Source organism: Oryctolagus cuniculus, chromosome 10 (assembly GCF_051225735.1).
Source record: "Oryctolagus cuniculus isolate XC-2025 breed Fujian yellow rabbit chromosome 10, ASM5122573v1, whole genome shotgun sequence".
In the NCBI taxonomy this organism is placed as follows: Eukaryota; Metazoa; Chordata; class Mammalia; order Lagomorpha; family Leporidae; genus Oryctolagus; species Oryctolagus cuniculus.
In genome coordinates, this window is record NC_142876.1 from 116,014,849 (window position 1) to 116,036,623 (window position 21,775).

Consider the following 21,775-nt stretch of genomic DNA (forward strand, 5'->3'; position numbering starts at 1 on the left):
CATGCATCCTGCTCATCATTTCTCCCCCGGACAGCACAGCTGCAGCATTGTGGGTGATGGCTCTGCAGCTCTGCCTCAGGCCTTAGCCAAGGGTGACCTTGACCCCTACGGCCCACTTGCACATACATGTAGTGCAAACGCCTGCAGGGTGGTCGCCACAGCCACCTGGCAGGAAAGTCCCTTGGTGTGAAAGCCAGGCCCCACGCAGCACACTCACCCTGTGCGGGCATCTGCAACCTGGTTAAACCTCTCGGGTTTCCCGAGCTGGGACGAACTCAGTGTGATGTCGTCTGCCCTCTTGCTGTTCCAGGTGACAGCGCAGAGATCCCCAGCCTAGTGACAGAATTCCCTGGCAGCCATCCAGAGAGCACTAGTGACACAGTACGAGAAGGGTCAGATCTAAAATCCTCTCAGTGGGCTCATCTTATTTTCTCCCATTTATATTTTGAACCCATTTTTCATCCCAAAAAAACAGGAAGAGACAAGTTTAAATTGTTCAGAATTTCCATCTGCTGCCAGTGGCACAGTCCGTGCCATTAGCAAGGCTGGCACCACAGCAGCCTACCCACTGCCCTGGCAGGCACCAGGTCTTGGCTGCCTATGCCACAGCCTGTCACACCTGTCGTCAAACTCCCATCTTAGTTCCATCAGGCACTGGACATCTACCTGTTTCAGAGACCGAAATCATAGCCCTAAGGACCCAAAGGTGCTCACTGCAAAGCTGCAGTCGGCGGAGCGGCCCTGGAGCCACGCACAGGAGGGCAGGGATTTCTGTGGAGAAGTTGCCTAGCCCCATCCTAGTTTGAGTCAACACCACGTTAGTCAACCATTCGAGACCCATACTTCCCCCACCCTCGTCCCAGAACTCCACATGCCATCCCCCGGACTACAAACCCACCGTACAGCAGAACGTGAGCCATCCACTCACAGAAAGCATCGCAGTTCCCATCACATCGCTGGCTGCCTGCCTTCATCCCCACTGCACACTGGAGGAACCAGGCAGGGACTCGGAGCTTGAGCACAGCCTGGCCCAGACCCCAGGAAATACAGGAAATACAGGTCTCAGCCAGGCCCTCTTCAGCCCCACTGCCCTCCTGTGACCCCATAACCACTGCTCACTGTGCCCTCAAGTCCAGTCTCCTGGGAGTAAACCGCAGAGGACTCTGCTGTCTTCTGAAAGCAATGTGACAAGTAACCGCTTCCATAGCCGTGACGTCAGCAACCTCTGCCGAGACCCAAAACCTCCACCAGCAGCAACGCCTTCCTCCCACCACGGCTGCTAACCGTCCCTGGCCAGGGCACAAAGTGACGGTGTTAAGTGGCCAGCAGGCATGTGCCTGAGTGGGGCTGGCCAGTCAGCCACTAGGGGCTCATGCAGCTCTGGCCCGAAGCCAGGCCCCGCAGGGGGAAGGGCTGGTCACCTTCAGCCAAAAGTCAGTGCTGCCCAAAGGGTTGCCTTCAGATTTCTGAAAAGCACCCAGATGCCTCAGCTGGAAGGGTGTCCACACTGCCAGCCACAGACAGCTCCAGACAACCACAGCAGCCCTTCAGTTCTGGAGGGAGACCTGGTCCAAGGCAGAAGGCACCAGCGGAGTGCTACAGGACAGAGTCCGGTGTCCACAGCTGCGGCCTTACACACACACACACACGCACGCACACAGCAAGACCCACACCACGTGGCTGCAGTCAGCCACTCAGCTCCAGACAGCCCACCCTATGTGCTTTTGTTCTTTTACACCTGTATGAAGAGCTTTTATTACAAAGAGGTTTCCGGGATGTCTCCGAGACAGAACCTGGGCCGAGGGAATCCCATCCCCAGTTCCTCACTGGTCCGATGGCCCGGCCCAGCCCGCAGTAGCCTCGGGCCTCAGTCCTGGGCACTGGCTTTCAGAGCAGCTTTGTGCTTCCCCGTCATCTCCTTGGGTAACGGCACCAGCCCGGGGCAGGGCACCTGCCCTTCTACCTCACAGATGCACTCCCGCAGGCAGTACTTCCGGGGGCCGAAGTTGGCTGGGTGAGAGAGCTGCAGCTTCTCCTGTTCCTCTTTCTTGAGGGTTTCCCTGGCAGAGAGCAGAGATGGCACCAAGCATGAGCAAGACACTGCTGGGCTCTCCTGCCCCTAACCTCACCCCCAAAGCCTCTCCCCTCCCGCTCGCCCACCTCAAGCAGTGGTGGAGGGCCCAGAAGAGGAAGGCCTGCACACGAGCAGGGACGGTCACCGGGGCAGCACCTGCCTGCTGCTGTGGCCCCCAAACATCGCCGGCCCACAGCTAACGGGCACCACCACAGGGAGAGGAGCCTGGAAATGGCTCCGCATGGCTTCCTTCCCTTCCCATGTCCTTCCTCACTGGGAGGCAAAGGGCCACGCCACGGAGGGCCGGGCCGAACACGTGCCAGCTCCGAGCAGAGCTGCCCTCCGCTCTCACCAGCCCAGGAGGTGGGCCTGGCCCCTTCCCTTGGACAGCTGTCTGTGGAGGGCGGCCAAGCCACAGCCCGGGCTGCTCTGGGGTTTGGGGCTCCCTCACGGGGGTCGTCCCTCTCTCTGCCTACCCCACACGCCTTTCTTCCTCTACTTGGACGTGCTAAGATCAGGGTTAGGGCCCCCAGCAACTCACTCATTCTTCCCCAAGATTCTTCGGATGTGCTCCATGATCTCCTTGTTGCTCTTGGTTTCCATGTCCACCAGGACCTGCTCCCCGGAGTCTGTAGACAGACGGGAGAGGCTGCTCTCAGCCTTAGGAAAACAGACGCGCAGCACAAGCCTGCTTTCTGTATGTATCTAACCAGGGGCAGATATAAAACACACTTGTGTTCAGCAGCTTAGGTGATCCTAACGGAAGGACACCACGGGCCAGGGACAGCCTCCACCCCAGTCAGTGCAGTCCCCAGAACCTGCTCCACTGAGCCTCAAATGCTTTTATCACAGAAAAAAGGGACCCAAAATAGCCACAGTAATTATGGAGAAGGAAGACAAATTCCCAATTTTTTAAGTTTCATTTATAGAGTTACAGAGAATGAGGCATAGATAAATCTTCCATCTTCCAGTTCACTCCCCAAATGGGCACAAGGGTCAGAGCTGGGCCAGGCCTAAGCCAGGAGCCTGGAACTACTGCTGGGTCTGCCACATGGGTGCAGGGCCCCAAGACTTGGGCCTTCACTGCTTTCCCAGGCACGTTAGAGAGGGGCCTGGGCTAGGAAGGCCAGCGCCACAGGCAGACGTTTAAGCGGCTGTACTGCATCACTGGCCCCATCACCTTCCAATTTCACATGCACTCTAAGTGGGGTACTAGCCTAAAACACAGCCCACTGATTGTTGGCAAAGATGCCAAGATAACCCACTGAAGACATGGTGCTGGGATAACTTGCTGCTCATAGGCAAAAAAAAAAAAATCAAATCGTACCCTTTACCTAGTAGCACTTTCAAGAAAAAAAAAAAAAAAAGGTCAGAGACCCAAATGTAACAGCTCAAACTTGGGAGCTAGCATTGTGGCATAGCAAGTAAGGCTGCCCTGCAATGCCAACATCCCATCTGGGTGCTGGTTCAAGGCCTGGCTGCTCCACTTCTAATCCAGTTCCCTGGAAAAGCAGCAGAAGATAGTCCAAGTCCTTGGGCCCCTGCCACCCACACCGGAGACCCAGAGGAAGCTCCTAGCTTTAGCCTGGCCCAGCCCTGGCCACTGTGGCCATCTAGGGAATAAAGCAGTGGATGGAACACCTCTTTATCTCCTCCTTTCTCTAACTCTAGCTTTCAAATAAGTTATTAAAAGAAAAAAAAAAAAAAAAGACTTCCAGAAAAAAATCCTAGGGGCTAATGCTGTGATATAGCAGGTAAGGCTGTAGCCTGCAGTACTGGCATTCCATATGGGCGCCGGTTCGAGTCCTTGCTGCTCCACTCCCAATCCAGCTCTCTGCTATGGCCTGGGAAAGCAGTAGAGGATGGCGCAAGTGCTTGGGAGGAAGCACCTGGCTCCTGGCTTCGGATCAGCGTAGCTCCTGTAGCTCCTGCCGTAGCGGCCATCTGGGGAGTAAACCAACAGAAGGAAGACCTCTCTGTCTCTCTCATTGTCTGTAACTCTACCTGTCAAATAAATAAATAAAATCTTAAAAAAAAAAAAAAAAGATTACAGAGGCTACAATTTAAAAACTGAACAGTACTAAGTGCTGGTGAGGATCAGAGTACAATGATCCCTTGTACAGAGTACAAGGTACCTTGTACTTTGCTGAGAGAAATCCCAAGTATCACTGCCACTTTAACCAGTGAATTAAGACAAAGAAAAAGACAGTTACACTTTTCCCATCTTTATTTGCAGATGATATCACTGTAGTTTATATAGAAAAGCCTAAGGGACCTAGCAAATAACAACTCAAAGAAATACGTGAATTTGGGGCTGGCACTGTGGTGTAGTAGATAAAGCCTGCAATGCCAGAATCCCATAAGGGTGCCAGTTCGAGTCACAGGTGCTCCACTTCCAATCCAGCTCTTTGTGATGGCCTGAGAAAGCAATAGAAGATGGCCCAAGGCCTTGGGCCCCTGCACCCGCATGGGAGACCCAGAGGAAGCTCCTGGTTCCGGGTCAGCAGAACTCTGGCTGTCTCAGCCAACTGGGGAATGAACCAGTCAATCGAAGACCTCTCCCTCTCTCTCTGCCTCTCCTTCTCTGTCTGTGGAACTCTTTCAACTAAGTAAATTAATTAAAAAAAAAAAAGAGAGAGAGAGAGAGAGAGAAATAAGTGAATTTATCAAGGGCACATGACTCAAGGTCCACATACAGTTGGTTGGTTGTTAGCCGCAAACAACTGGAAAATAAAATGTCATAAAAATACAATTTATAGGTGTGGGGAGCAACCCAGACTGGACTGAGTTACTGGAATTAAGACTTATTCTATGCATCTGCTCTCCCACAATATGGCGCTGGGAGAGGAGAAAACAGCTTCTACGCAGCTGCCTCTTGCCAACTTGAGTGATGACCTCCAGGAGCTGATCCTGCTCCTGATTGGAGGAGAGCAGCGTACTCGGCGTGTGGGCAGCCGAGTTGGGATTGGCGGAGGAGGACTATAAAGGAGGAGAGAGACAGCATGCACCAGGAACATCTAAGGGGAACATCTGAAGGAACACCTGTGCAGCCCCCGAGAGAGCCGGCCGGCGGTGTGCCGCTCCCCCGCGGAAGTGGGGAATGTGGCAGGGGGAACCGCCCTTCCACGGAGGTGGAAGGACCAGCAGCCAACCTGGGAAGAACCAGCAGCAAACCCGGGGAGGGCCGAGCAGACGAAAGAACAGCGCAGGGTCCTGTGTCGTTCCTCCACGAAGAGGGGGAGCGACAATAGGGGCCAGCACCTACAGTGCCAGTCATCTGATATAGGCACTGTTGCAAGTCCCAGCTACTCCACTTCCAATCCAGTGCCCTGCAAATGTCCCTAGGAAAGCAGAGAGAGATGGCATAAGTGCTTGTGCCCCTACACCATGTGGGAGACCCAGAAGAAGCTCCTGGCTTTGTGTCAGGCCTCGCTCTGCCACTGCAGCCATTTTGGGAGTGAACCAGCAGACTGAAGACCTCTCCCTCTCTGTAACCCTTTCAAATAAATCTTAAAAACAACAACAACATTTACAGTAGTCACAAAACATACTTGGCACTGTTAAAAATGCTCCCAGGGGGCCAGCCTTGCGGCGTAGCAGGTAAAGCCGCCGACAGTGCCCACATCCCATATGGGCACCAGTTTGAGTCCCAGCTGCTCCACTGCTGATCCAGTTCTCTGCATTGGCCTGGGAGAGCAGCAGAAGATGGCCCAAGTCCTTGGCCCCTGCACCCACGAGGGAAGACCCAGAAGAAGCTCCTGGCTCCAGATCAGTGCAGTTCTGGCCATTGTGGCCAATTGGGGACTGAATCAGCTGATGGAAGATTTTCTCTCTCTCTCTCTCTCTCTCTCTCCTCCCCCCCTCTCTTTCTATGCCTCTCCTTCTAACTCTTGACTTTCACATAAATAAACCTTTTAAAAAATGCTCTCAACATTCTCAAAATAATCCATAATTCAATTCCAATCAAAACCTTAGCAAGAGTTTGTCTAGGACCTGGCAAACAGATTTGAGAGTTTCAATGCAACTGCAAAGGGCCTGGCCTAGCCAGAATAATTCTTGGAAAAAAGAGAACCAAGCTGGGCTTCTACCACCTGCTTTCAATGGTGGTGTTACGAAGCGAGGTGAAGAACCTCTTCTCCACCCAGGGCCATCTGGCTATTTCTGACACCATTCACAGGCCACACAGTCACCACTTTAAAAATTAGCCTGCTCGGGCCGGCGCCGCGGCTCACTAGGCTAATCCTCCGCCTTGCGGCGCCAGCACACCGGGTTCTAGTCCCGGTCGGGGCGCCGGATTCTGTCCCGGTTGCCCCTCTTCCAGGCCAGCCCTCTGCTGTGGCCAGGGAGTGCAGTGGAGGATGGCCCAGGTGCTTGGGCCCTGCACCCCATGGGAGACCAGGAAAAGCACCTGGCTCCTGGCTCCTGGCTCCTGCCATCGGATCAGCGCGGTGCGCCGGCCGCAGTGCGCCGGCGGCGGCGGCCATTGGAGGGTGAACCAACGGCAAAAGGAAGACCTTTCTCTCTCTGTCTCTCTCTCACTGTCCACTCTGCCTGTCAAAAAAAAAAAAAAAAAAAAAAAATTAGCCTGCTCAATCAACAGAATGGGAGAAATTATTTGCAAACTATACAACTGATAAAGGATTAATAACCCAGGGGCCAGTGCTATGGCACAGCAGGTTAACATCCTGGCCTGAGGCACCAGCATCCCATGTGGGTGCTGGTTTAAGACCCAGCTGCTCCACTTCTAGTCCAGCTCTCTGCTATGGCCTGGGAAGGCAGTGGAAGATGACTCAAGTCCTTGGGCCCCTGCACCCGCATGGGAGACCCAGAGGAAGCTCCTGGCTGCTGGCTTCGGATCGGCACCGCTCCGGCCGTTGTAGCCAATTGGGGAGTGAACCATCGGATGGAAGACCTCTCCCTCTGCTTCTCTCTCTGTGTAAATCTGACTTTCAAATCAATAAATCTTTTTTAAAAAAGGATTAATAACTCAAATATATAAAGATAAACTAAACAATAAACTACCCATTTATTAAATGGGCAAAGGACTTCAACAGATACTTTTCAAAAGAGGAAATCCAAATGGCCAACAGACACATGAAAAAGTGCTCAAGATCACTAGCCATCAAGAAATGCAAATCAAAACCACAATGAGGTTTCACCTCACCCTAGTAGAATCCCCATACAGAAATCAACAGACAACTGCTGGCGAGGATGTGGGGACAAAGGTACCCTAATCCATCATTGGTGGGAAGACAAACTGGTGCAACCGCTGTGGAAGACAGTATCAAGATACCTCAGAAATCTGAATACAGACCTACCATATGACCCAGCCAACCCACTCCTGGGAATTCACCCAAGGGAAATGAAATCAGCATATGAAAGAGTTACCTGTACCCCATGTTACTGCAGCTCAATCCTCAACAGCTAAGACATGCAATCAACCCAAATGCCCATCAACTGAGGACTAGATAAAGAAATTATGGGAAATGTACTCTATGGAATACTACACAACAGTTAAAAAAAAATCCGGTCATTTTCAACAAAATGGGTGTATACCTAGTGAAATAAGCCAGTCCCAAAGGGACAAATACCATATGTTCTCCCAACCTGTGATAATTAATAGAGCGCCTAAAAGGCAATCTGTTGTGAAATTGACACTTTGAGAAGCTGTGACTCGGAACAGCCCTTGTCTTGACTATTCAACAGTTTTTTCATACCCTTTGTTGAACTCTACTTAACATAGTTAATTGTATGTGTATAAATTTAATTGAAAATAGATCGTGAAGCCAGCACTTTGGCTCAGTAGGTTAATCCTCCACCTGCAGCACCGGCATCCCATATGGGTGCCAGTTCTAGCACCAGCTGCTCCTCTTCTCATCCAGCGCTCTGCTGTGGCCTGGGAAAGCAGTAAGATGGCCCAGGTCCTTGGGCCCCTGCATCCGCGTGGGAGACCCGGAGGAAGCTCCTGGCTTCGGGTTGGCACAGTTCCGGCCCTTGCGGCCATTTGGGGAGTGAACCAGCAAACGGAAGACCTTTCTCTCTCCCTCTGTCTTTAACTCTACCGCATATAAATAAATAAATAAATCTAAAAAAAAAAAAAAAAAAAAACTTAATAAAACCTAAGAGTGGGAGTAAGAAAGGGAGGAGAAAGGGGGGTGGGAGTGTGGGTGGGAAGGTGGGCAGAATCATCATGTTCCTAATGTTGTAAATACGAAATGTGTGAAGTTTCTAACTGTGAAGTTGTACGGTTCTGCATACATTTCCTACAGATGGACTTCTAAGGGTACAGTTTAAAAACTTGCCAAGCTAGTGCCATGGCATAGCAAGTAAGGCCACCACCTGCAGTGCTGACATCTTATATGGGCACCAGTTCGAGTCCTGGCCACTCCACTTCTGATCCAGTGCCCTGCTATGGCCTGGGAAAACAGTGGAAGATGGCCCAAGTGCTTGGGCCCCTGCATCCAAATGGGAGACCGGGAAGAAGCGCCAGGCTCCTGGCTTCAGATTGGCCCAGCTCCAGCCAATTGTGGCCAGCCGTTGTGGCCATCTGGGGACTGAATCGGTGGATGGAAGACCTCTCTGCCTGCTTCTGTAACTCTGCCTCTCAAATAAATAAATCAAAAAAGATGAACTAAACTTGCCAGTTAAATATAAGAAGACCAGCCTGGGAGCCGGTACTGTGGCTCAGTGGGTTAAGCCAACACCCACAATGCCAGCATCCCATTTGGGTGCTGGTTCAAGTCTTGGGTACTCCTCTTCTGTTGCAGCTCCCTACTGATGCACCTGGGAAAGCAGCAGAAACTGGCCCAAGTGCCTGGGCCCCTGCACCCACATGGGAGACCACGATGAAGCTCTTGGCTCCTGGATTTGGCATGGCCCAGCTACGGCTACTGCAGCCATCTGGGGAGTGAACAAGTAAATGGAAGATCAATCTCTAACTTTGCCTTTCAAATAAACCTATAAAGAAAAAAAAAAAAAAAAGTCCTGCCTGCAGCTGCCTTGGCAGGGCCAGACAAATGATACCACAGGCCATACATGGCCCACGGGCCAGATACTCCCAAGCCTGTACATGAAACCACCAACGGCAGGACAGTGTGGTATTAGCCTAAGGACAGAGGTCCGCCAAAGAGGATGAGCTGTTCAGAAACATAGGCCAAGACTTCTTGGGCATGTGGTTAAACAGAACACAATTTACCAATGGGGCTTTGCAGTACAGTGGGTCTGGATATATTCACAGGATAACCACCAGAACATTTTATGCCTAAAGAGAAACCTTAAGATCCATTAAGCAGTGCCTCTCTACTGCCCTGCTCCTGCAACCTTAGTTCTGCCCCCAGCTCCACCTGCTGTGCACACTGCACTGACAGTCCTGTGTACCTGGCTTCTCACTGGAGATCAAGTTTCCAGGCTCATGTGGTGTGGGGCAGGGTTTTGTGGCTGAGTAACATTCTACCATTTATCCATTCACGGCCAATTGACTTTTGATAAAGATGCCAAGAAAATTTAACGTGGTAAAGTAGCTTTTCAACCAATATTACTTTTTTTACTTAAGATGTATTTATTTCAAAGAGTTATGGAGAGGCAAAGACAGACAGGTCGACATTCCATACCCTGGTTCACTCCCCAGATGGCCACAAGGGGCCAGGGCTGAGCCAGGAGCTTCACCTTAGTGTCCCACGTGTGTGGCAGGGCCCAAGAACTTGGGCCATCCTCCACTACTTTTCCCATGCCATAGCAGGGAGCTGGAATGGAAGTGGAACAAGCAGGAGCCCATACGGGATGCTGGCGTTGCAAACAGTAGCTTTATCCACTGCACCACAATGCCCGGCCCAACAGTGCTTTAACAACTGGATTTCCCAAACTTAAGAAAAAAATTAATCTCAATTCCCATGTAATACACAGAAGATAACTTGTACAGATCATAGGCTGAAATATAAAATCTAAAATTCACACTTCACAAGCAAACATAGGACAAAGAAAACATTAACTGTAAAGGAAAAAATGGATAAACCAAATTCATCAAATTTAATACTCTTGCCCTTACAGACACCATGAAGAGACCCAGAAGAAGCATTCAGCATAGCAGCTGAGACACAATTTGGACGTGCACATCCCCAAATGGGGGCCCAGGTTCAAGTCCCGGCCCTGCTCGCGGCTCGCTTCCTGCTAATGGGTATTCTGGGAGGCAGAGGCGATGCCGCAGCGCGTGCTTGGGTCCCTGCCCCCCCCCCCCCCACAGGAGACCCAAGACCATGGCTTCAGCCTGGCCCAGTGCTGGCTACTGTGGCCAAGTTGGGAATAAATCAGAGGATGAGCTCATCTCCTTTCAAAAACAGAAGTTTTTGTATAAATAAAATGAAAAGCAGGCCACAGACTGAGAAAAGCATCACAACTCATGTACAGATGGCTCCTGATGTGACGGAACCACCATGATGGCAGGAAAGCAATGCGCACGCAGTAGAACCTTCCCCGGACTGTGCATTTGAGTCTTTTCTTGCTAATGCCGTGTGGTCTGGTCCTCCGGGAGGCTGGGCAGTGGCAGCGAGCTTGGCTCCCCGTCAGCCCCCGGTCACCACGGAACACTCCCAGAGCTCTTCAGTGCACTGTGTAGCTGCGCCAGGACGCCCGGTAAGTCAGGTGGACTCAATGCCATTCCCATCTAAGATTATTTCAACTGAAGACGCGCTCAGGAGAGACCCATGGTAAGCGGAGGAGCATCTGTATCTGACAAAGGAACAGCTGAAAGGAAGTGGACGGAAGATCCAAATGGACTCTTTACAAGAATGATGTGGCCAAAAGGCTCATGAACCAGAACGGTGGGGACGGGAATCTGGTGCAGTGGTGCGACACCAGCTAGGACACACACCCTGTTTCAGGGTGCCCAGCTTCGAGTCCTGGCTGTGCTCCCCATTCCAGTTCCCTGCTCCTGCACACCCTGGAGGCTACAGTCATCGGGTCTCTGCTGTGCATGTCCAAGATCTAGACTGGGAAGCCAATCAGCACATCAAAAATGAAAAAAAAAAAAAAAAACCTGTGAGGATATACAGGACGTACTCTTGTCTCAAAAAGGAAAATGACACTCATGAGGACATACAGATTAAAACGTCAGTATATTGAAAATTTTAAAAATATCTATCTTTTCTGCCGGCGCCGCGGCTCACTAGGCTAATCCTCCGCCTAGTGGCGCCGGCACACCGGGTTCTAGTCCCGGTCAGGGCACCGGATTCTGTCCCGGTTGCCCCTCTTCCAGGCCAGCTCTCTGCTGTGGCCAGGGAGTGCAGTGGAGGATGGCCCAGGTGCTTGGGCCCTGCACCCCATGGGAGACCAGGAAAAAGCACCTGGCTCCTGGCTCCTGCCATCAGATCAGCGCTGTGCGCCGGCCGCAGCGCACCGGCCGCGGCGGCCATTGGAGGGTGAACCAACGGCAAAAGGAAGACCTTTCTCTCTGTCTCTCTCTCTCACTATCCACTCTGCCTGTCAAAAAAAAAAAAAATCTATCTTTTCTACCTACCTTTATTTCTGCTGTGAAATAAAGAAAGCCTCAAGATAACACATAAGAAAAAAAAACAACAAAGCATCAAGAAAATGAAACTTGGCTACAGATTACATTCCTATTTTTATTATAATGTTTTAACATGAAATTGCTTTGGACATAGCAAGTTAATTTGAATGGCTGCTATGTCTGATACTATCCTGTGTGAATTCTATGTAGATTTTTTTGTACAGATTGTAACTCCAGGAATCTTTTCTGTAATCTTATTAAATCATTTTGGTTCATGCTGCAGATACTCTCATGTGTTCCTGAAGTGTTAATAAAAGATTAAAAATTTAATGGAAAAAAAAAAAAAAAAACTTCAACGAGGGGCCAGTGTTGTGGCACAGGCTTAGCAATGCCAGCATTCCACATAAGTGTCAGTTCAAGTCCCAGTTGCTCCATTTCCTACCCAGCTCCCTGCTAACATGCTTGGGAAAGCAGAAGATGCCCAAGTACTAAGGCCCCAGGTACCCACATGCAAGACCCACAGAGTTCCAAGCTGGCTTCGGCTCAGCCCAACCCTGGCCACTACGGCCATTTGGGAACGCATCAGTGATGAAAGGTCTCTTTCTGTCTCTCCTCATTTCTGTAGCTTTGTCTTTCAACTAAACATAACCAAAAAACTCCTGTGAAAAACACCCAGTAGAAAGGCTAAAATTTCAAGGCCTTCAAGTGAAGGACACAGTGACGGTCCCCAGAGATGTCCACACGCCAGTCCCCGAGAACCTGGGAATGTGTTGTTTCCAGTGCGAAAGGGACCGCATCTGTGATCACAGGTAAGGACCGTGAGATGGGCAGCTTACTCCGGCTTAACCAGCAGGCCAGCCAAACCACACGGGTGCTTCCAATCAGAGCAGCTCAATGGCTGTGACGAGACAGAGACCTAACTGGGGAACATGGCCAGCGGGCAAGGCTGCTAGCTTCAGAGGAGCCGAAATGAGGACACAAACCCAAGACCGCGGGCAGCCTCCCACAGGCCAAGAAACAGCCTCCTCCCCCTGCAGCCTCCACGGAGGATGGTTCTCCTGAGCTGAGCCGAGTTCACTCAGGACTAAGCTCACCGACCCGACATTCAGCGCCTGTGCTGCGCTAACCACCGAGCGAGCGGTCAGCACCGCGGCAGACTCCCACAGCTCACAGGACCAGCTGCAGCAGGACACCCTGCAGGCTGGGAGGTCAGCAGAGCCTCCCCTGGGCCCTGCAACCCCACTCCGGCGTATAAACCCAGAGCGCCGGCCCTGTGTCCACAGCAAAGACCTCCTCCACACTACAGCCTCCTTCTCGGCAGCCATGGAGGCACCCTGCTTGCTTGGGTTTCAATGTGCAACCCCAAAATTCTTACGTCAGAAACTTAAGCACCACTACAGAAGCTGAGAGTACTGGCGGTGGAGCCTTTGGGAATTAGAATTAGGCGCGATCCCGAGTGTGTGGCCCCGTGACGCCATTTGGGACCCTATACAGACAGGAAGCAAGCCCCAGCCAGCAGCTCACCCTGTATCAACATGGGATGGCCTCCCCAGCGTGACACAGCACCAAAGCCCTCACCAGGCATGGGCTCCCAGGCTTTCAGCACGGGCAGGACTGAGTGTCTGACTGTGAAGTTACGAGTCTTCGGTCTGTGTTAGCTGCCAGCCCCCATCAAACTGGGATCTGCCCAGGCCAGCGCTAGAGCTTCCCACACAATCCAGCTGGCCAAGATCTCTGCAGCCGCGCCACCACCTGCAGCTCCTCCACCCACACCCACTCAGTCCACCCCCAGCTGGCAGACCAGAGACTTGCCCTGCCCGCCCGCCTCCAGGCCCCTCCCCCCATTTTCTTTGGTTTATGAAGATTTATTTCAAAGAGCTACAGATAGAGACCGAAAGAGGTGTTCCATCCACTGCTTCACTCCCCAAATGCCAGCAACAGCCGGAGAGCTAGCTCATCTGAAGCCAGGAGCTTCTTCTGGGTCTCCCACACAGGTGCAGTGCCCCAAGGACTTGGGCCATCTTCCACTGCTTTCCTAGGACACAGCACAGAGGTGGATAGGAAGCGGACTCGAAATGGCAACCATATGGGATGCCAGCACTACAGGCCAGGGCCTTAACCCACTGCAGCACAGCGCCGAGTCCCCACTCCAGATCCTCTTTCTTTACTTCTAGCTATCTTAGCATCTCTCATCAGCAGGTGAGTGCAGAATTGGGGCACTAGTTGGCAACAAGCAATACTTCGGCAGGGAGAACCCCAGGGACCCCATGAGTCAGACGCTCAACAAGACACGCGGGAGGTTCTGTCTCTGCAGCCTAACAAGACACCCAGAGAAAGGACTGACCAGGAAGCGGCACCAACCAGCCTCCTGCAGAGGGCGCAGTCTCATGGAGAACAGGGACCCCCCACCCTCGACACTGGGCACCAAACCCTGCGCACTGCCTGACAGGTGAATTACACCTCAGAACTCAAAACAGCCCAAAACGGCACGGCCCACTCCCGTCCCTCCAGCGGGGCCCTGCTGCTGCCTGCACAACATGCGTCTCACGTCCTCCGTCTCCTGCGGCTGCCATCGAGCCTCCTGACACCTGGACCTCTGTCTCGGCTCCCTGCAAGACATGAAGCGCCTTCCCAGGATCCAGGGAGGAACTGGGCACTTCCAGTCGACACTTCACTGCGGTTTCAAAGACGTGGAAGGCTGCCGTGGTGCCTTCCTTTGAAGTGTCACAAGCACGGAGGCCAGCGCTATGGCACAGAAGGTTAAGCCACGGCCTGCAACGCCAGCGCTCCATATGGGCGCTGGTTCAAGTCCCAGCTGCACCTGGGAAAATAGCAGAAGACAGCCCTGCCACCCATGTGTGAGCCTGGGATGCAGCTCCTGGCTTCAGCCTGGTCCAGCCCCAGTCATTGCAGCCATCTGGGGAACGAACCGGCAGAGGGGAAGGTTCTGTCTCTCGTAACTGCCTTTCAAACACATAAATCTTGGGGGGGGGGGGGGGAAGAAAAGAAAATGAGAATGACACTTGCTCAGGGAGAACATGACCGAGTGAGGAGTGCGGCCAACCTGGGACAATGACCCGAACAAGCACCACGCGCCTGAGCAACATGGGGAGCGTGCACAGGGCCGTAGCCCACGCGGACAGGCAGGACTCCAGGATGCAAAGAAGATGCACAGGAAGTGGAAGGTACCAGAGGGATTCCAGGGCCAAGGACCCAGCGACCATGGCCACGCCCAAGGTCTCATTTGCAAAGAGGGGTGGTTCCCCAGAGGCTCAGCAAAGCCGCACAAAGCTCATGCAGGCGACAGACAGAGTCAGCGAGAGCAGGGGCTCTGACCCCAGACCCCAGCTTCCCAGAGACGCCTGAGCCGGCGCAGGGCTGCTGGAGCGTCTGGAGCAGCCGAGGCCTGTCTGCTGCGTGCCTCGTAGGACCTGCTGCTTCAGGCTGTGAACGTGGCTCCTGCCACACATGCCTGGCCCTCCTCTCTGAGCCCCCGCTGGAGCCCCTGCTGCAGCTGGTGGCATGGTGGGGGCTCAGACAGCCGTGGGCTGCGGCAGAAGCTGGAAGGGCCCTGGGTCCACACAGAGACATGCCAAGGGGGCCACATTCCCACCATGGGCTGCCTGGACCCATGGGGAAAGGCTGAGGGAGACGAAACCACTCGCTGTCCCAGGGCCCGAATCAGCGGACTTAGACCAAGATCGCCCTGAAGACGACCCAGTGGTCCAAACACTTCAGCTTCAGTCTGGCAGCCCACCTGACCAACCCTGGACCCCGGCAGCTCGCACCGCCACCGGCTCCTTTCCACCAACAGCCGTAGCATCCAACCCGCCCCGCCCCCACACTGCACCCTCCTGCCGGAAAGAGCCTCCGAGCCAGCAGCGCAATGGGGAGCCTAAGGCTGCACTATGTGGGGGCGGTGGGAGCCACGGTGCCCCGCCATGGCACTTTCATATGGGCTGGGGCAGCGGCAGGGGCAGGGAAAGCGTCTTCCACACGTGAGGAAGGCCACCATGGCAAAAGACTACCATGAGGCACACGGCTTCCTTCCCTGAAGAAAGCCTTCACCCAGCCTGAGGCCCAGGCAGTCCTGTGCCTCCACCCAGGAACCTGCTCCCTGCGGGCCCCTCCACACCACCCCAGGCTCAGGGACCTGCTCCCTGCTCCCTGCGGGCCCCTCCACACCACCCCAGGCTCAGGGACCTGCTCCCTGCTCCCTGCGGGCCCCTCCACACCACCCCAGGCTCAGGGACCTGCTCCCTGCGGGCCCCTCCACACCACCCCAGGCTCAGGAACTGCTCCCTGCGGGCCCCTCCACACCACCCCAGGCTCAGGAACTGCTCCCTGCTCCCTGCGGGCCCCTCCACACCACCCCAGGCTCAGGAACTGCTCCCTGCTCCCTGCGGGCCCCCTCCACACCACCCCAGGCTCAGGAACCTGCTCCCTGTGGGCCCTGCACACCACCCCAGGCTCAGGAACCTGCTCCCTGCTCCCTCAGGGCCCTGCACACCACCCCAGGCTCAGGAACCTGCTCCCTGCGGGCCCCCTCCACACCACTCCAGGTGTCAGCTCTGCTAGTCACACACTGCCCACCCTGCCTCTCCCAAGCTCCAAAGCTGTCACGCCTTCTCCAGAGGTCCAGGCGTGGGCTGCCCTGGCCCGTTTGACCCCCTGCTGCATCACAAGGCTGGGCTGGGCTGGCCGGGCTGGAGCACCTGGCTCACAGCACAGCGCCAACCTTCCTCTCGCACTCGCTCACAGTAAGGAGATGAGGAAGCCCCCTGCCACCTACACGCTCCTCAGCCTGGAGTGGCCCCAACATCCCACCACATAGCCCATAGTCTCATCTTGCCCTGCAGATTGGACTTGTCCTGGCTCACTTTTCTTGAGCATCAGTGGCAATAAATCCTATCTCAGAGGTGGCATGGATTTAAGAGGGAAAAAAACCAAGACTGTGCAAAAAAAGGCCCCCTGCAGTGGGAGGCAGGGACAACAGGCAAAGAGGCTGGGGGCGGGGTTCAGATTTCAGCTCCACTGTGCACGCAGTTTGTGGATGCGGAGGTGGCCCGAGTCTGGGCGCTTGCATCACGGGCTGCCCCGGCAGGAAGGAGGCTGCTGATGTCCTCGCCATCTGAGCCAGGCCAGGCGCCGCACCAAGGCCCTCACTCACCCAGGTAGAAGCGCAGGAAGGGCGACGGCGTCATGTTCTTGAACATCGTGATCTGCACCCAGGGGTTTCTGTACTGGATCTGAGGTATGTTGAAAAACACAAACTTCCTGCAAAGGCAAGAGACGGAATCTACGACATCGTGCTTACCCTAAACTTCTGTGGACACACGTATTTCTCCAAAGGAAAACCAGAGGTCGTCATTCTCCTAAGACCCTGGCCCCAAAAAGGCTGAGAAAAATCACGGACAGGTGCTCCGATGGCGCCGGTGCCTGAGTCACCCGAGCACATCAGCAGGAAGCTGGACGTGGGGCAGCGGGACTTGAACCGGAGCCCATACCGCACGCTGGCACTTGCAGGCGGCGGCGTAACCGCTGCCCCACGGCGCGCGCCCCAAGCACAAGCACGGGTCTCGGCACCTGCCATCTGATGCAGGGCCTCACCGAGGTGCACTGCAGCATTCTGAGCGAAGGGGCAAACCACCTCCACGCCCCTGCGGAGGTGCGGTGCTCCACAACCACGCCTGCGTCACCGTGCCGCAGGCCCTGCCCTCCAGCGTGGCGCTGGGCGTGGGAGGCACTGGCAAGAGACCTAAAGGATGGACAGCATCAGGGACGCCTGCCGCCTGCAAGAGCCCTTCTCTCCCTCACTGCTGCAGGCCCAGGCCCAGGTTCTCTGCGCTGTTCCTGCCGTCTCTGCCAGCCTCGCGCTACTTTTCTAGGCAGGCCTCTGTTAAAGGTGCCGCAGACGAGCCTCAGTGACAACCCTGCGTCCACCACACCGACCCTCACACTAGGCACGCAGAACCCGTCTCCGAGCCAGCGGCGTGGCTGCACTCCCGGCTGGTGTGACGCAGGCCAAGCGGCTGCTGTGCGCCTCATCAGCACCCCAGGGGGCAGCCGGCAAGACGGAAGCTTGCAGGATGTGTGCAGAAGGCTGGAAGAGACAGAACTGGGACTGAGGACACTTCCAGAGCCAAGGCGCTGAATCCGCAGCTGAAATCAACAAGGATAGTGAACGGCAAGAAAAACAGAAGGATTTCAGAGATCAAAAAGCCAAAAACCACTGTGCATCTGGCTCCACTTCCCAAGCTGCACTGACTCCAACACTGACTACTGTCCGATGCAGCACTCACAGATGACTCTACGGGGACAACAGGGGTGGCCATCAGCAGCCAAGTCTTCCTCCTCCCTCGAGGAGTCAACAGGTGACAGCCAGAGCTACAGAGAAAATTCTAAGTCAACACACTTGCAGTTCAAGGCCTAGCAGACCACAGCTACAGGGCTGGAAGCCAAGGCAGAATTCACACTCTCGGGCTGGAGGCCCCGGCTCCACGCCCACCATGGAGACCCCAGAGCCTCCTGTCAACAGGGCAGGCCATAGCCGCGCAGGAAGTTCCAGCGCCTTCAACGACTAGAACACAAATGCAACAGGGATCCGAAAACGGCTTTGCTGAAGTTTGGGAGGCAAGGCAGTCAACAGCAGGTGGCAGGCACTGCGCTCAGCTGTCTGAAAATTCTACAAGGCTGGACTTCTCAGCTGGGCAGTAACCTGCCCCAAGTCACCGGGGCAGTCGGTGCAAGAAGCCAGGCTGCACACAGAGGGGTCTGGGCCTCCACCCCGCGCCGCTGCCAGCCGGTTATCAGCGTCCCCGGATCCTGGAGCCCAGGGCTCCGTCTTGAGGACAAGGGCACGGGGCAGAGCCGAGTAGGGTCTTGGCCCTCAGACATTCAATCGCAGCTGATGCCCCAGACGGCTCGCGCACGGCGGCTGCAGCACTGGTGCCGGGCACTCAGAATGGAGCAAGGCCCCAGCACGACATGCCGAGGGCACACGAACAAGCCAGGGCTCCGGCCACCCAAAAAACCGGAGACGTAGGTAACAGTCCGAATTGAGCACTTCTCCAAGGGTAACACCAGGGTCCCGGGAAACCCCAAGGAGCTCCCTGGTGAAGATCACCACGGTTAGCAGCCGCTACGGGTCTCACGTCACTCCGGGGTCGCCCTGGGACACCGGGAGGAGCCGGGGGCGCAGCCTACCCGTCGCCCCAGACCCCGACAGGACCGGCGGCTACCCCGACTCCCGACTCGCCCGCCGTCGGCCACAGAGCGCTCAGGGGGCCGCGCGCTCGTCCTCGGCCCCCGGCACGGCAGGGCCCGGCACGGCAGGGCCCGGCGGCCCTCCCCGCATCCGCCTCGGCACCCCGGGGCTGCCACCGGGCAGGCAAGGCCCAGGCCACGATTCGCCCGGCATGAGGCGGCCTCCCGGGGCTCCCACTGACCTGGCGCCCTCGCCCAGCTCCCCGCGCGTGTTGTAATTCACCGTCATGACCTTCACCGAGTCCTTGAACACCACGTTGCCCTGCCCCAGGTACTGCAGGGTGCGACGGATGGGGAAGCGGCCCTTCATAGGCATGGCGGCGGTGCGAGGCCGGCCGCAGGGCGAGCGGCGCGCGAGAAAGTCTCACACAGCAGCAGCGGTGGGCCCGGCCGGCCCTCGCGCCGCTTCTCCCGCGCAGACTCACGGGAAACACCTCCCGGCGGGCCGCGCGGGGCAGCCTGGGACTTGTAGTCCTGGCCAGGTGGCCTCGGGCAAAGGTGGGTGCTCGTGCGCCGACAAGACACCCACCTGCTGGCAGGCTCCGCTCCGGAAGGTATTTCTAAGTAGGCTCAGCTATTAAATCTAGGAGTTCTGAGTGCAGACTCAGGTCAGCTGATAAGTTGCTATTCCACTGCCCAGTTCCAAAATGTGGAGTTTGAACTGTTTTTACCATTGACTAGAAAATCAAACCGATTTGCTAAAGGAAAATAAAAAGTGGTTTGGGATCCTAGTTCCCCCACTCACCAGCTTCTGGGTGGATGAGATGCCATTCAGAAGTACTCAGCTCCAGGAGGTTTATTTCTCTTTCAAGTCTGAATGACTTTCCAGATAGAAAATTCTAGGTTGGTGAGTTTTTTTTTTTTTAAGTTTTAATATTTCACTCCCCACTTCTTGCTTGCGTAGGCTGTAATTAGCTCTAATTCTTACCTGTTTCTCCATGATCTCATGATTAAATGTCTGTATTTTAGTGGGCCTGTGTCCTTGGGCTGTGACCTTCACAAGGTTATCTTGTCCCTCGGGGTTCTTTCAAGGTTTTTACTGTCTGTGTAAGCAGTTTGAGTACGTTTCGCAGCGGTGCAGATTTGGGGTGTTGGTGTTCCCCGAGTGTTTCCGACCGAAGGCTGCCCTTTGCACTCAGGTCACCTATGTGTGGGTCTTTTGAGAAGACAAAGGCTTTATTATTGGTCAGTAGAAAGCAGAAGAATCTGAGTCCAACCTGTCCGTGCGATTGATCAGGGCTCTGGACAAAGCTTTGTGAGTTAGGTTGGTAAGGGCTGGAAGAAGTGCTGGTGGGGCAGTTTTCCCTGGGAGGGGCGTAGAATCAGGCCAGCACAGCACAATTTGCATCCCAAGTCAGCTCTTCTAAGAAAGCAGGAACTTATTAAAAAAAAAAAAAAAAAAAAAAGCTAACGCACAAGATGAGGACACTGTCGGGGAAGGCGTGGGGAGACAAACCAGGAAGCTTCTGAGCTTGAACCTGGTCATGAGTTTCCCACATCTGTGCTTTTGGTGTCTCCCTCTAGTTTTGGAAATTTCTTATTCAGATATTTCCTCTTCATTTTTTCTCCCTTTAGAATTCCCATGACATCCATTTTATTTCTTTAAAGCTGTCTCATAGTTCTTGGATGTGGTGTGTGTCGGTTCTCATTCTTTTCTCTGCATTTCAATCAGGAAGTCCCTGTTGACCTGCCTTCAATGTCACTGATCACCTGGCTGAGTCCAGCTTACTGATGAGCCCATTAGGGCTCATTGTCACAGTGCCTTTATTTTTTTGACAAGCAGAGTTAGACAGTGAGAGAGAGAGAGAGAGAAAGGTCTTCCTTCCGTTGGTTCACCCCCCAAATGGCCACTGCGGACGGTGCGCCGCGCCAATCCGAAGCCAGGAGCCAGGTGCCTCCTCCGGGTCTCCCATGAGGGTGCAGGGCCCAAGCACTTGGGCCATCCTCCACTGCCTTCCCGGGCCACAGCAGAGAGTTGGACTGGGAGAGGAACAACGGGGATAGAATCAGTGCTCCAACCGGGACTAGAACCCAGGGTACCGGCGCCGCAGGTAAAGGATTAGCCAAGTAAGCCGCAGTGCCAGCCGGCAATTTCTTTATTGTTACCAGTAGACCTGGTAACATACTAATTATTTTTTTTATTTGACAGGTAGAGTTATAGACAGTGAGAGAAAGAGAAAGGTCTTCCTTCCATTGGTTCACTCCCCAAATGGCCACTACAGCTGGCACTGTGCCAATCCAAAGCCAGGAGCCAGGTGCTTCTTCCCGGTCTCCCATGCGGGTGCAGGGGCCCAAGGACTTGGGCCATCTTCCACTGCCCTCCTGGACTACAGCAGAGAGCTCCTGGAAGAGGAGCAACTGGGACTAGAACCCGGCGCCCATATGGGATACCGGCACTGCATGCAGAGGATTAGCCAAGTGAGCACAGTGCCGACCCCGGTAACATACTAATTGTATGTCAAATTTCCTGTCTGATAATTTCATGAGTTAAGATGTTTGCTTCCTCTTGTCACACTTTTTTCTTGCCTTTTAAGTATGAAATTGTTGGTTGGCAGTGGGACAGAACTGCCTGGGATAGGTCACAGGGACTGAGGTTAAATTTAGTGTGAGGATTTATGTCAATGTGCCTGGCAGCTAAGTTTGCTGTGGCTGCAAGTGTCAGAGGCGTCACCTCCCCCTCTTCACTTTGGCCTTCGCTAAATACTCCCCCTCGGAGTCTGTGTCCGGCAGCTCTCAGCTGTGACCCCTGGTGAAGCCTGTTAGGGCGTGGGAAGGTGCAGGGCGGGGCAGCGTTCCATGATGCTATGATGAAGTCTCAGTATTTGCACAGGCCTGGGTCCTTACCCAGCCTCCCACCTGGGGAAGGTGATGGCTGAAGTGATAAAGATGCCCTGGCCCAGAGGGGAAGGTCTCCTGAGGTCTCCCCCACCCCA

General features: G+C 54.5%; 1 protein-coding gene across 3 annotated transcripts; it reads right to left on the bottom strand.

Moving 5' to 3' along the window:
• Nucleotides 1-1,722: 1,722 nt before the first annotated feature.
• Nucleotides 1,723-19,265, bottom strand: MRPS25 (mitochondrial ribosomal protein S25). 3 transcript variants are annotated; one of them, XM_051852572.3, is made up of 5 exons: nucleotides 19,025-19,265; nucleotides 16,747-16,853; nucleotides 3,964-4,078; nucleotides 2,616-2,703; nucleotides 1,723-2,060 (listed from the first exon to the last, which is right to left on the bottom strand). In XM_051852572.3, the coding sequence occupies exons 1-4, from the start codon at nucleotides 19,156-19,158 to the stop codon at nucleotides 2,616-2,618; spliced, it is 444 nt and encodes a 147-aa protein (XP_051708532.1). In that variant the 5' UTR covers nucleotides 19,159-19,265; the 3' UTR covers nucleotides 1,723-2,060. The 3 variants fall into 3 exon arrangements, with proteins under 3 accessions (XP_051708532.1, XP_002713084.1, XP_089162734.1); XM_002713038.6 differs by lacking the exon at nucleotides 3,964-4,078; XM_089306608.1 differs by lacking the exons at nucleotides 1,723-2,060; nucleotides 2,616-2,703; nucleotides 3,964-4,078 and adding an exon at nucleotides 4,288-5,415.
• Between the last annotated feature and the right edge of the window lie 2,510 nt (nucleotides 19,266-21,775).

What these genes read in the sequence shown, in the direction of transcription:
- MRPS25 (XM_002713038.6), bottom strand. Translation starts at nt 19,158, where the DNA reads ATGCCTATGAAGGGCCGCTTCCCCATCCGTCGCACCCTGCAGTACCTG. An exon ending in CTTCCTGCGCTTCTACCTGG is followed by an intron (nt 2,704 to 16,746) that starts GTGAGTGAGGGC and finishes GTCTGTCTACAG; the next exon opens with ACTCCGGGGAGCAGGTCCTG. An exon ending in AGAATCTTGGGGAAGAATGA is followed by an intron (nt 2,061 to 2,615) that starts GTGAGTTGCTGG and finishes GCTCTCTGCCAG; the next exon opens with GGAAACCCTCAAGAAAGAGG.